This window comes from Bombyx mori, chromosome 6, assembly GCF_030269925.1.
Source record: "Bombyx mori chromosome 6, ASM3026992v2".
Taxonomy (NCBI): Eukaryota; Metazoa; Arthropoda; class Insecta; order Lepidoptera; family Bombycidae; genus Bombyx; species Bombyx mori.
The window spans coordinates 8,806,907-8,820,395 of NC_085112.1; the positions used below are offsets into that span (position 1 = coordinate 8,806,907).

Genomic DNA, 13,489 nt, shown 5'->3' on the forward strand with positions numbered 1-13,489 from the left:
GTCAATGTCATTACCTAGAATTGAACAAATATAAAGTTGCTTGCTTCAATTTGGCTACTATCTTAACCATCAAAATTGAACAACCACTTGCTTATTTAATGGAATTGAACCTTAAACAGTAAATGTATTCTCTGTAGTGGATGTGTTAAAAAGCTCAGTCCGCCTAATAGTGGTTAATTAAAAAAAAAAATTTTAATGTGGCAACTAACTAGCATGAACTGAATGTTGGAATAGTATTGTAATAAAGCTGCCCTAGCCATCAGACATCGTAGTAGTAGCTAGAGATTGGTAGTTCTTGTTGCATCATGAGTGGCCATACACTTTTACAGTAAGATCTTTTAATCTAAATAGCAGGTATTTTCGCAACAGAGGGCGCTGGTGATATCTGATCTATTATTGGTACTTTTAGTATTTATGCCCTATTAAAATTGATTACGGTTAACGGCATGCGCTGCCTTTCAGTTACTAAAATCTTATTGGCTAGTACACAGTATATTTTCTCACATTCTTCACGAAAAGCGTAGTAAATCAGTATATAGGATATATACATAAAGGTTAGTATTATTAATATAGGTATTAATATGCAATTTAAAGCGAAAGCCACTGGTAGTCGCTCTTTCATTCCCAAAAAACCGTTGTTTCCCATAACCAGTCGTTAATTGTTAAATTGCGACCAATGCAAAAACATTAAAAAAATTAAATTTTAATATTTTTAGTGTCACATTGACTGACTCTTTGATGCATTTGCTAGTGCTCCTCAACCTGAGGGGGTCGTGACTGCGCCGCACATTAGCACCAATGGCAACGCCAGTGAGAATGTCGTTGTTGGTCGTTGACGACCCGTCGGTCGGGCGTCCTCGGGGTGGCGCCGCGAGTCTAGTTATAGTGTTGACTGCGGGAAGCGGAGATAGGACGTCGGGTCAGAGAGTGCAAGAGGATTCGTTTCTTAGGTATGGTCCTAAAAACATCTTTGGGCCCGCGATTTGCTCCCAACATCAGCAGATAGTCAAGTTCCATGTATCCCGCGTGCCCCCTAGACGCGGATACATAATATGAGGTGCCCTGCTCGAATTTCTTTTTAATTATAGTAGTTAGCCCAGCTGACTGCAACCTGACACCACCACACTTCCCATATCCCACAACAGGTTGATCTCGTGAGCTCACCTAGCGATCTCCGCAAAGTTGGCTATCAACGATGAGGTAAAGAAACAAAAAAAAGGATAATATATGTGTGTTTAGTGCGAGTTTTTGAACATTCTCGGTAGCTTATATGTTAATGTAAAATTGTATGGAGTTGGAATGTTTGCTTATGCTTGTAGCTAGTTAGCTAGGGGCGCTGTTCCAACTGCATACAAATTTGAGTTATATTGCTATTGAGAACGTTCAAAAGTCGCATTAAGCACACTGGTTCCAATAGTACAGGGAATCCTAGATTGGAGTACTAATCGTGAGTGATTTTTCGGTCAGAAATCAGCAGTACTGCTATTAAAGCTTTAGACTTTACGTTAGTATTATACCACCTGGCAGTCACAGTTTCCGGGAGCCGTTGCAGCACACTCTGTAGAAGCACACTTACACTGACAAATAAACTTTAAGTAGGTACTTGTACATATAAAGCTACCTGCTCCATAGGCCGCCTTTTTTTTTTATTTATTGATTAGATGGCTGGACGAGCTGGTGTTAAGCGGTTACTGGAGCCCATAGACATCTACAACGTAAATGCGCCACCCACCTTGAGATATAAGTTCTAAGGTCTCAGTGTTACAACGGCTGCCCTACCCTTCAAACCGAAACGCATTACTGCTTCACGGCAGAAATAGGCAGGGCGGTGGTACCTACCCGCGCGGACTCACAAGAGGTCCTACCACCAGTAATAAATGATTTAAAGACTTAGTTTCGTACAATAGCATTCAAAATGGTATGATAGGTCCTATGGATCTATTCTAGTTTACCATCTATGATATAGTGTAAACCATAGATTATCACTAATATATTTTAAGAAAAAATATAGGTTACTTTACATTATTTTACAAATTCGATGTCTAAAATCGACATAAATATTGTTTTGTTACTTAATACATAAATTAAAATTCAGCAACAATTGTTAATTGAAAAAAAATGAGCGCTAACGATATTTATCCTAAGTGTACATTTTCCATGCTCAAAGGTAAAATCGACTGTAGAATTCTTTCTACGTTAAGACAAATGGGGTTTCAAAGACCTACACGTATCCAAGCTCAGGCAATGCCCTATTTATTACAACAGAAGGACCTTATAGGTGCAGCTAAAACAGGAAGTGGAAAAACATTAGCTTTCTTAATACCTGCTGTAGATCAACTTATTAAACTTGGATTTACACTAAAACATGGTAAGTGGAATTATATTTAATCAATAGTTATTTGGGAAGGTATTTCGGAAGGTAGATAAAGCTTATGATAAAAGTACTATTTTACCTTTCCTGGGCCTGGGGATGAAAAGGATTTTGTTACTTCCCTCTCATTCATATGTAGTAGTAGTATCCTTCATCCTTTCATTTACTGTTTCATTTGCATTTGCATTTTATTATTAATGTCTTTATGTAGTACTAGATATGCCCAGTAGTATATAGCAAACCAGTAAATAATATGTTCATATTTATTACAGCAGAAATACCCACTGTTGCTTTGGTCATATTATTTACCATGATAAATAGTATCCATGTTATTATAACACAGGTTATAAACTATCCTTACAAGGTGGACGGCGCATTTACGTTGTGAATGTCTATGGGCTCCAGTAACCACTTAACACCAGATGGGCTGGGAGCTCGTCCACTCATCTATGCAATAAAAAAAAAACTAGCTAAATTTTATCCAATTTTGTTTAGTCTTTTTAAGTGATTAGGTAACAGACATCGAAATATATAAACTTACATTTTATAATGTTAGTACTATAATATTTACATTTTTTTTTTGTTATGCATCAATTCTTTTTTACTACTTGCTATGTATAATTTGATTATCCTTGGTATCTTCTTAGCTATATACAATCTTTAAACATAACTATGGATAGCTAATGGTTTTCTTGAAAACAAAAATAATAAGTAAAATAAAATCCAAACCTCATTTTCATGACTACAATTTTACATTTTGAATACTAACAACTGTGAGCCTATTCGGCTATTATTTGATGAGAAAATAAACAATAGTTCAGAAAGGAGATGCTTGGTGCTAATGCTGTTGTCACTATTTACTTAAATTAAAAAGTGTAAAAGAATCCCATAGCATATTAAACTTCATCGGCTAAGTGAATTTTAGGTACAGGTTGCATCATTCTATCTCCAACAAGAGAATTAGCTCTGCAGACATTTGAAGTACTAAAGAGACTCTTGACAGATATTGATATTTCACATTGCTTGATTGTTGGAGGTGAGAAAAAAAATAAGGATGTGTCCAAGCTACAAAAAGGTGTGTAAAGATTTCTTATTTCTAGAATAATAGAAATACATGAAAAAGTCGTTCAGATGTAAAATAAGTATATTGGTTGACATTTTTAATATTTTTCAATATGAGCTGAGCTATTAGTCCACCCTATGTTATGAATCTATTAAAGTCATACACGAAAATGTCAACTGATAATTACTCAGAACATTAATGCAAAAGCATTAACCCTTAAATGCTTTAAAATAAAAGATGTAGACAAATAATGAACAATGTAACCATTCCATATTACATAACGTAGTAAACAAATTCTGTTTTAAAGGATAAGATACCAAACCTATATCGAATGATGCAACCATGCAAATGAGGAAATGTCTGTTTTGAAATTCTGCAGGCAGGTATATTATAGGTATATTATATAGGTAAATTCTGCAGTCATACCAATTTTTCTAATAAAAACGCACATACAAGTGTCCAAAATGCTTCTCTCAATTTTTATTTTATTTTAGGCATGAATATTGTAGTGAGTACTCCTGGAAGACTTCTTGATCATTTACAAACCACAAACACATTTAATTGCAAAAATCTGAAATGTCTTATAATTGATGAAGCTGATAAACTGTTAGAATCTGGCTTTGAAAAGCATGTAAATGGAATACTGGAAAAACTTCCAAGTAAGTACATGTTTTTTGTATATTTCATCAGCCTATTTTTACCTCATAGAAACTATGTTAGTCATAGAAAGGTGGTTGGTAGGTATAGTAATATATATTATTATGCTCAAATGCACCTAAAGAGCTTGAGCTCTCCATCCCAGAAAAACGAACCTATTCACTGGTATAGTCATAAGCTTCGATCAACAATAGTAACTAGATTTCGGGTCGGTGCATAAAATCCGTCTCGTCAAATAACAGCGCACTTGAAATGTGAGCTCTTATTTTGTTTAGTTCACTTCAAACACAGCCAATGTCTACCCGTCTCACAATACCGCAGTGTGTTCAAAAGTTGCAAAAATAAGGCCCGAAAAAGCAATTTAACGGCCGGAATATCTTACTTTCGGTAAGTACATGAAGTATAAACTATATTGTAAGCTTTAAACTTATAAATAATATTAAACTTTGAACAAAATTACCGATTTTTAACCACCGCTACAAATGTTGGCCAAGGCTCGGCCAACACATGGACAAACTTTTGCTTAACAGAACAATAAATGCATGGAGTAGATTTGTGTTGTAATAATTTTTTTAAATTTGTTAGCAGCACTTCAAAATTAGTTGGTTAAAATTGGTTAATGCTGCTTTTGTGTCTGTTTGTTGGACTCTCATTAGATACTTAGCTTTGCATTTTTATTTTAGCTTTCCTAGCAATCACGTGTGCAGAATGGATCTCGATTGTCGCCAGAGAAACAAGAGATGACTTTTATAAGCCAGCTAATATCTCCGTTTATTGACACTGGACATCTTTGCCTTCCGTGCTCACGGCTACTGAAACGTGGCCGAAACATTGTAATAAAAATACCACGCTTGAAACCGTTTAAACGTTGTTTTATTATGTGCACTGGTCGCGAAAACTTAAAAATATATATTACACAAAAACGTAACGCTAATAAAATAATAAGTAATGTATAGATACTAACAAACATACATTTCCAAAACATAAAAAGTAAACAACTAAACTTTTACTTTAATTCAATAATAAATTATTTTAGTGTTAAGCGCGACTCCCTTACCTCCTGTAGTAAATAGAAATCGGCATTTCAAGAAGCAAAAATAAATAAAGCAAAACGATGTTAGTTCTCAGAGCAATTAAGGGAAAATTTACTTTATTTGTTGCCTGTTAAGATTGATTTAACATTAAAAGTTGTTTAAAATATGTATTTTTATTGGTAAGTGACAGAAGTAATTTATTGCTTTGCTCGTTTTATGTGACGAATGATCGTAAGTATTAGATAATGTTTTGGAGATTTGTGACTTTAGTACTAGGTGCCATAGTTGTTATTAGTTTGAACGTAAAAGTGTTTCAAAACTTTTTTCTCCGTTTGTTAGTAAACGAATGTAGCTATATAAGTATATATTCACGCGGACAGTTTTTGCTTTAATTTTGTACGTATCCCTTTATCTAGTTACTATTATTGATCGAAGGTCATAAGGGTCAATTTCCAAATACGCCCGGAGGGGAAAAACGAACATAATCGTGTTCTAAAAGTGTGTCCTTGATAAGTTCAGTTCAAATAAGAGGAGACCCCACAGGATAGCACACTGCCGTATGTGCCTTTACATTAATAAAAAGTTAATATTTATGAAAGTTTAGGCAGATTGCTCATCACATGCTATTAATGATAAAATTGTTATTCAGATGATAATGAAATCAGTGAACGACCATAAACACTCATCCTAAAGTACATTAAAAGTATGATATCTCGAACCTACGACCTTTGAGAGCGTGATAAATAAACAAGTAAAAACACACATTTGTTTACTCTTCGATAATGTGTGTTTATACTTAAACGATTCTTGCAAAAAATCCCGAATAGGTTAGAGGTGTCAACTTACACACATTAATAACCTCGCTGATAGTTTATAACTAGTCTGGCCATAAATACTGTTACCTACATAAAAACTTTTCTCTTTTTCAACTTTCTAATTACATATTTTGAATTTGGAACACGTATATTATTTTAAAAACTTCTTTCGATTTTGCGCCATTTTTCATATTTTTTCGTTTGCATTATCAAATTACAATATGGAATGGGGTGTTATAGAAAATAGGATTGCAGTGATCGCCTTGCACAAAGTGGGTTTTTTTATTGCCTTTGTAGGCAGACGAGCATACGGCCCACCTGATGGAAAGTGGTCACCGTCGCTCATGGACGTCAGCAACGCCAAGGGCAGAGCCAAGCCGCTGTCTACCTGCTTGATACAACAGCACCGTTCCGGACTTTATAAGAGCTGAAGACTGGCCCTCATCTAGCCCAGACCTCAACCCTTTAGACTTCAAATTATGGTCAGTTTTAGAGGACATAGCCTGCTCTAAACGACACGGCGACATTGAGCTCTCAAGGCTATCAGCTTAGGTAGGGAAAAAAATGAGTCTCTTAAAAAATCTTTGGAGCAAGCAGTGGCGAAATTTCCCTTGGAAACAGTGCGTAAATCCATAGATTCTTGACCAAATAGATTAAAGACCTGTTAAACCAAAGGTGGCCATTTCGAATAGAATTTTTTAATTTTTGCTGAGACTTTAATAAATATGTAGGCAGTGGCGTACCTAGAACTTTTGCCGCCCGGGGCGATCTCCAGTCTGCCGCTCTTTCTATTATAAGTCAATCAAATAGTGGTTTTTATAAATTAATACACATAAATAAATTATTAAGTTATTTAATAAATATTAATTAATACACAGAGTAAATTTTTTAGACTTATGCACGTATGCACTCGTAATGCACTCGTAAACATATTTATATAATATCTACTCTTCTAGCTTTCATACTAGAAAAATCGTGTATAATGCCAAGTCCATGTCAACTGGTAGTTTACACGGGCATATGAGCGGTGCAATTTATCAATCCAAATACAATTCTTCAAAACGGACTGAGAATATTTATCTACAATTTCAGAACTCGCAAATGAGTTCGTCAGTATTTTTGTTTTGTCTCGTTTAGATTTTGTTGTTTGAAAAAGATAGTTCTTATGCCGGCGCCCTAATGCTTTGCAGACCTAGCAGACCGCCTTCCGCCGGCCCTGCTTTTCAAAAGAAAAATCGATGAATAAAAAAATATTGATATATTACTTCAAAGTAATCATATAAACTTTTCAAAAGAAATGACATTTATAAACTGATATTAAAAAAATTTAGTTAGGAAAAATTGCCGAACAAAATCGAAAAGATACTTTTACGAATTCAAAGAATTTTAATGAATACAATAAAATCAAATTATTACCTTGTTCTTGAATTCAAAATTTAAACTAAGTAATATGCATTTATATACACCGATGAATAATATTCGAAATCATATAGTTAATCATAATTTATATAAATCAAATATTAAACTTATAATAATCATTTATTATTCAAGAAAGAAAATAAATATGAAATGAATAAATTGCTTTATACAACTAAAAGTAAATGCTAAAATGCCGCCCCAGGGTAAGTGCCGCCCGATGCGGACCGCACCCACCGCCCCCCCTTAGGTACGCCACTGTATCAAAACCAGCTCCGGGGGTCCAAGCTCTCCTCCCCCTTCACTCGTTGAAGGGTGGTCCTCCTGGAGATGCGTGGGCCTCCACCTTTTATTCTTTTCCTTTTGATTATTTCGTTAATTTATTTACTGTCTTTTTGTTATCTTCATTTGTTTTATTTATATTTTGATTTGTAATCTGTAACTTTCTTCGTTTTACTGTTTGGTTTATCATTTTGTGTTATTCTCTATCCTGTCTTTCTTCGCCTTTGGTTTTTATTTTTGGTTTTATTAGTTTTATTTTCTTCTTCTTTTCATTTCAATCCTAATCCTAAGCTTTGACACCCGGTGAGAGGATGCATGGCCGGTGGGCGACCGGTCGCTAGGGTGTCCCAGGGGACCGCACCCCGGGCAAAAAAAACAAAGGGAAACCAATGAAGATGTCCAGTTTGCAAAGAGTAATACCCCAGGAGGGTACCCGCCAAGCGGGAGAATCCCTCCGTACTACCGACTCGTCGGTAGTGCGCAGCCCCTCGTATTCTGGGGGGGGCACAAACTGCACTGAGATAAGGTCCGGGAAGGACGGCGTCAAAAAAGGAGCAGGGTCCTTGAAGGACATAAGTAGGAAGAACGAGTCCGCGAAGGACGTAGTAGCTATAGGGTCCGTTAAGGACAGTGAAGGGAGATCGTCCGGAACCGCTCTCGTGTCGGACGATAGTATGGCCACAGCTGGGTCGGCCCATTCGTCGGCCCGCTCTTCGCCGACACGCAGACAGCGAAAAAGAGTACTGACGATCAGTAGTGACGAGCTTGGAAGCAGTTCCGGCTCTGACGGAGCAGCCTCTACTGGCAAAGGTGGTGTCATGCCGCAATCAAAGAGAGGGCGTGGTCGTCTGCCGACCACTGGTCTGACTGTGGACAAACAGACGTGTCTTAAAACTCAGCGCTCTGAGATAAAGGCCACCGGTAGCATGAGTAGTATGCGCGAAGTAAGAAGCGCAAAAGCCACGGAAGGGAGCTCTAAAAAGGATCCTGAGTGTCGTCTGAAGGAGAGTGCTGCGATGGCCCTGAAGGTATGCAGTAAGCCCGGCAACCTGAAGAGTACGTATCAACGTGCCCTAAAGGAATTGGCGGTGACAATAATGGAGGTCACAGAAGAGCTGGCGAACCGTCCCGCGGCCCAAGAGACGGAAAGGCTGCGAGCGGTAAACGCCGGTCAGCAGGAGGAGATTTTACAGCTCCGACAGGAGCTGCAGGAGGTACGCAAGGAGCTGGCGCGCATCTCACGGGCTTTGACGTTGTCCAACCCAGTCGAAACCCCAGCCCCAGCTTCAAGCAACACGACAGAGGACCAGGAGGAGCTACGTGTCCAACGCATTATGCGTGCCGTCGGCACCATGGTTGACGCTCGCTTTGCGAGTCTGGAGATGCGGCTGCCCCCGGAGCCTCGCATCAGGCCACCCTTGGCGGCGGATAGACGGAAGACCTGTGAGAAATCGCCAGACCCTCCTCTCATCGTTGATGCTACGCTGGAATCAACATCGGTACAAGCAGCATTGCCGCCCTCCGCGAATAAGAAGACACAAGGCCCTAGACGTAAGACCACGGTGCTAGCACCCCTGTCCGAACTGGGTGCCTTCCCTCCGGCTCCAGTTGTTTTAACCGAAAGCTGGTCCACGGTCACCCGTAGGGGTGCTAAGTCAAGGGGGAAGGTCGTGAAAACAGCCGCAGCTGTTCCACCGGAGGAGAAAGCACCGTCTTCAAAGAAGAGGACGAAGAAGCGGCTTCGAGCTCCGCGTTCTCAGGCTGTGGTATTAAAACTACAGCCAGAAGCCGCAAGCCGCGGCCTTACATATCGGTCCGTCCTTGCGGAAGCGAGGGCAAAGATCGACCTAGAATCGTTAGGCATCCCGGTCCAGAGGATTCGGTCCTCTTTAACTGGTGCCAAGGTCCTGGTGGTAGATGGAGACGATCAAGTGGAGAAGGCTGATCTCCTGGCGAATAGGCTGAAAGAAATTCTGCCCGCGGAGGGCGTCGAAATCTCCAGGCCATCGGTGACTGCAGCGATGCGCATCAGTGGCCTCGACGACTCGGTGTCGCGTGAGGAGATCACCGATGAGCTCGCCAAAATCGGGGGGTGCCCGTCTGAGAGTATCAAGGTCGGGGAAATAAAGTCCGGTCCAGGCGGGATGGGCCAAGTCTTAGTTCGATGCCCGGTCTCAACAGCTGCGAAAATCGCAGCAGTCCCCAAGCTGAGGATTGGCTGGAGCGTACTCCGCGCTCATTTGTTGGAGGCCAGGAGGCTGCAGTGCTTTCGGTGCCACGAGCTGGGCCACGTGAGCGCACGTTGCCCGTCGTCAGTTGACCGCAGCCGGGATTGCTACCGGTGCGGCCAGGCCGGTCACGTGGCCTCTGGCTGCTCGTTGGCGCCGCACTGCACCGTTTGTGTCTCTGCTGGCAGACCGGCGGACCACGTCTCCGGGGGCAAGGCTTGCGCCAAGCCCCCGAGACAGAGACAACGACGGCAGGATTTCGCCACGCTTGAGAGCGCGCGGAGTCGGCCCGGTATGGCCTCGGCGACACCGATGGACGCCCAGTCATGACAGACGTCCTTCGTGTTCTCCAGGGGAATCTCAATCACTCCGCCAGGGCTCAAGACCTTTTGTTTCAGAGCATGGTGGAGGGATTGACCCACCTTGCGGTGGTTGCAGAGCCATACCGGGTCCTTACGGGTCCCGATTGGGCAGCTGACCTTGACGGCCGGGTTGCCATTATCCGTCGTGGTTGTGTGGGCGCTCCGCCCGAGTTCGCCGTCGTTGAGAGGGGTCGCAGCTTCGTCGCCGTCCTCTGGGCCGAGATGATCGTGGTGGGAGTATACTTCTCCCCCAACAGGACACTTGCTGAGTTTGAAGGCCTCCTCCTTGAGCTCAGCCGCGTCACTGGGAGGTCGCACTCCCGGCAGTTGCTTGTTCTCGGAGACCTCAATGCCAAATCATCGGCTTGGGGTTCCTCGAGGACGTGCCCCAGAGGAAGGGCGGTGGAGGAGTGGCTGGTCGAAAGCGGTCTCGTCATACTCAACCGCGGCACGGAATTCACATGCGTGAGACGTTTAGGCGGGTCCGTGGTGGATGTCACGTTCGCATCGCCGGACGTCGCGTGTCGCATCCGCGGTTGGGCGGTGATGGTTGGTGAGGAGACGCTTTCCGACCACCGCTACATCCGTTTCAGCATCGTTGTGACCCCAGGAGCGGTGTCAACGTCTTCATTCTTCGGTGGAGGCGCGGAGGGTCCTCGTTGGGCCCAGAAGCGCCTAGATGTCGAGCGGCTGCACGAGGCGGCTGTCGTCCAGGCGTGGCGCCTCGACTCACTTGGCGAGCCGATGGACGTACGCGTGGGGGCGGAACGTATGCGCGAGGCCATGTCGCGGGTGTGTGATGCCGCCATGCCCCGCATCAGAGCTCTCGCCCCTAAGCGCCGCGTACATTGGTGGACTGAGGAAATCGCCAACCTGCGCCAGTCGTGCAACGTCAGTCGTCGTGCGTACCAACGGAGCCGACGTCGAAGGACGCATCGAGACCCGGAGGAGCAAGACCGCCTTTACGTAGTGTACAGGACAGCGGTGAGGGCCCTTTGCGTGGCCATCGGAATGGCAAAGGAAGCCGCCTGGAACGATCTACTCGCCTCGCTCGATCGCGATCCATGGGGGCGGCCCTACAGGCTGGCGCGCAATGCGCTTCGACCTTGGGCTCCCCCTACGACCAGCACACTGCCACCCGAGACTTTGCACCGGGTGGTCGGGGGTCTATTTCCGGACTCATCCGGAACGGCTTTCGTCCCTCCTGTAATGGCAACGGTGCAGGTCGCTGACGGCGGAGAGCTGGAAGGTGTGTCCCAGGCGGAATTCAAGGCGGTGGTGGCGAAGATGCGCTCGAAGCGCACGGCGCCCGGCCCCGACGGTCTGTCGAGCAAGGCATGGGCTCTCGCCCTAACTGAAGATGGTTTGGGACCTGCACTTCGAAGGCTTTTTAGCAAGTGCCTCCGAGAGGGCAGGTTCCCGGAGCCGTGGCGTACGGGCCGGCTGGTGCTCATCCCGAAGGACGGTCGCCCTAGAGATGAGCCCTCCGGGTATCGCCCGATAGTCGTGTTGGACGAGGCCGGTAAGCTCCTTGAGCGTATCGTTGCCGGGCGTCTTGTTCAGCACCTGGAGAATATTGGGCCGAATCTAGCGTCCAACCAATTTGGCTTCCGGAGAGGTCGGTCGACCGTGGACGCGGTCTTGCGCGTCCGTGACCTCACCGACCAGGCGTGCTCTGGGGGGGGCGTGCTATTGGCTGTGTCAATCGATATAGCCAACGCCTTCAACACGATCCCCTGGAGTACGATCATGGAGTCATTACGATTTCACCGCGTGCCTACCGGTCTCCGCAATCTGATCGAAGATTATCTCTCAGGGCGGGCTGTAGTCTTCCCCGAGCGGAGTGGGTGGGGACGGAAAACAGTGTCGCGGGGGGTTCCACAGGGGTCGGTACTGGGTCCGCTCCTGTGGGATATAGGCTTCGACTGGGTCCTCCGTGGGGCTAACCTGCGTGGCGTCGAAGTGGTTTGCTACGCTGACGACACGCTGGTGACGGCCCGCGGAGACGACTACCGGTCAGCAGCCATCCTGGCTGTAGCAGGTGTAGCGACTGTGGTGAGTCGAATAAAGAGACTCGGCCTCGAGGTGGCCCTTCATAAATCCGAAGCAGTGTGCTTCCACTCGGCTCGGGAGGGGCCGCCTCAAGGCGCGAATCTCGTAGTCGGTGGTGTCACCATTGCTGTCCAGCCGAAGCTCAAGTATTTGGGCCTTGTGTTGGACAGCAAATGGAGATTCGACCACCATTTCAAAATGCTGGTTCCAAGGCTGATGGGGACGGCGGGTGCGCTGACCCGTCTTCTTCCCAACACCGGTGGATGCAGCGCCGGTATCCGGCGACTGTACCTGGGGGTGGTGCGTAGTATGGCCCTGTACGGTGCTCCCGTGTGGTCGCCCGCACTTACCGCGCGAAACGCGGCTCTGCTGCTCAGAGCTCAGCGGGCGCTCGCGGTGAGGGTCATCAGGGGGTACCGTACCATCTCTCAGGATGTGGCCTGTGCCCTCGCCGGATCCTTACCGTGGGACCTCGAGGCCGAAATCTTGGCCGCGACATACCGACGGAGAAGACAGTCCTCGACTCGGGAACAGACACCCGGCCCGTCGGTTGTCGATCGATGGAGGCATGCTGCGCGTGGTCTGGCGTATGCCAAATGGAGAGAGCGCTTGTTGGAGGAGCTCGGCCGAACTTCGGCCACTCGTCAGCGCACGCTCGAGGCACTGGTGCCTGTGCTGGAGGCATGGTCGGACCGGCGACATGGTGAGCTCTCCTTTCGCCTCACCCAGGTCCTTTCGGGGCATGGATGCTTCGGGAGGTATCTGTGGAGAGTCTGCAGAAGGGAGCCACATCCGGGCTGCCACCAGTGCGGGCACCCGAACGATGACGCTCAGCACGCGCTAGAAGCGTGCCCACGGTGGGAGCACCCGCGGCGAAACCTCGTCGCGGTGTTGGGGCAGGACCTCTCTTTGAGGGCTATCGTCGCCCGTATGGTAGAGGACCGGAGTTCGTGGGAGGCCATGGCTGGGTTCTGTGACTTGGTCATGGCGCTTCGTGAGGCTGAGGAGCGCGAAAGGGAATGGGATCCCTCTTCGGCTCCTCAGCGCAGAAGGCGGGGTGGACGGCGCGTGCGAGAGGCCGCCGCTCAGCCCTCGTAGGGACTATCGAGTCTAGTCGAGTGCCGGGTGCGGGAGCCCCCGCACCCGGCACTCGACTGTTGGTCCGGTGGTGAAGCGGTGCAAGGTGGCTCCTGTGCGCCGCTCACGGTG

The 13,489-nt window shown here is 45.6% G+C and overlaps 1 protein-coding gene across 1 annotated transcript in view; it reads left to right on the forward strand.

Moving 5' to 3' along the window:
* Positions 1 to 13,489, forward strand: part of LOC101746400 (ATP-dependent RNA helicase DDX18) — a 26,315-nt gene continuing 12,826 nt past the window's right edge. Inside the window, exons 1-4 of the mRNA XM_012694237.3 lie at positions 1 to 554; positions 717 to 2,368; positions 3,297 to 3,446; positions 3,929 to 4,093. Of these exons, the coding sequence (XP_012549691.1) occupies positions 2,119 to 2,368; positions 3,297 to 3,446; positions 3,929 to 4,093 (565 nt within the window). The 5' untranslated portion in view covers positions 1 to 554; positions 717 to 2,118. The remainder of the gene's footprint in view (positions 555 to 716; positions 2,369 to 3,296; positions 3,447 to 3,928; positions 4,094 to 13,489) is intronic.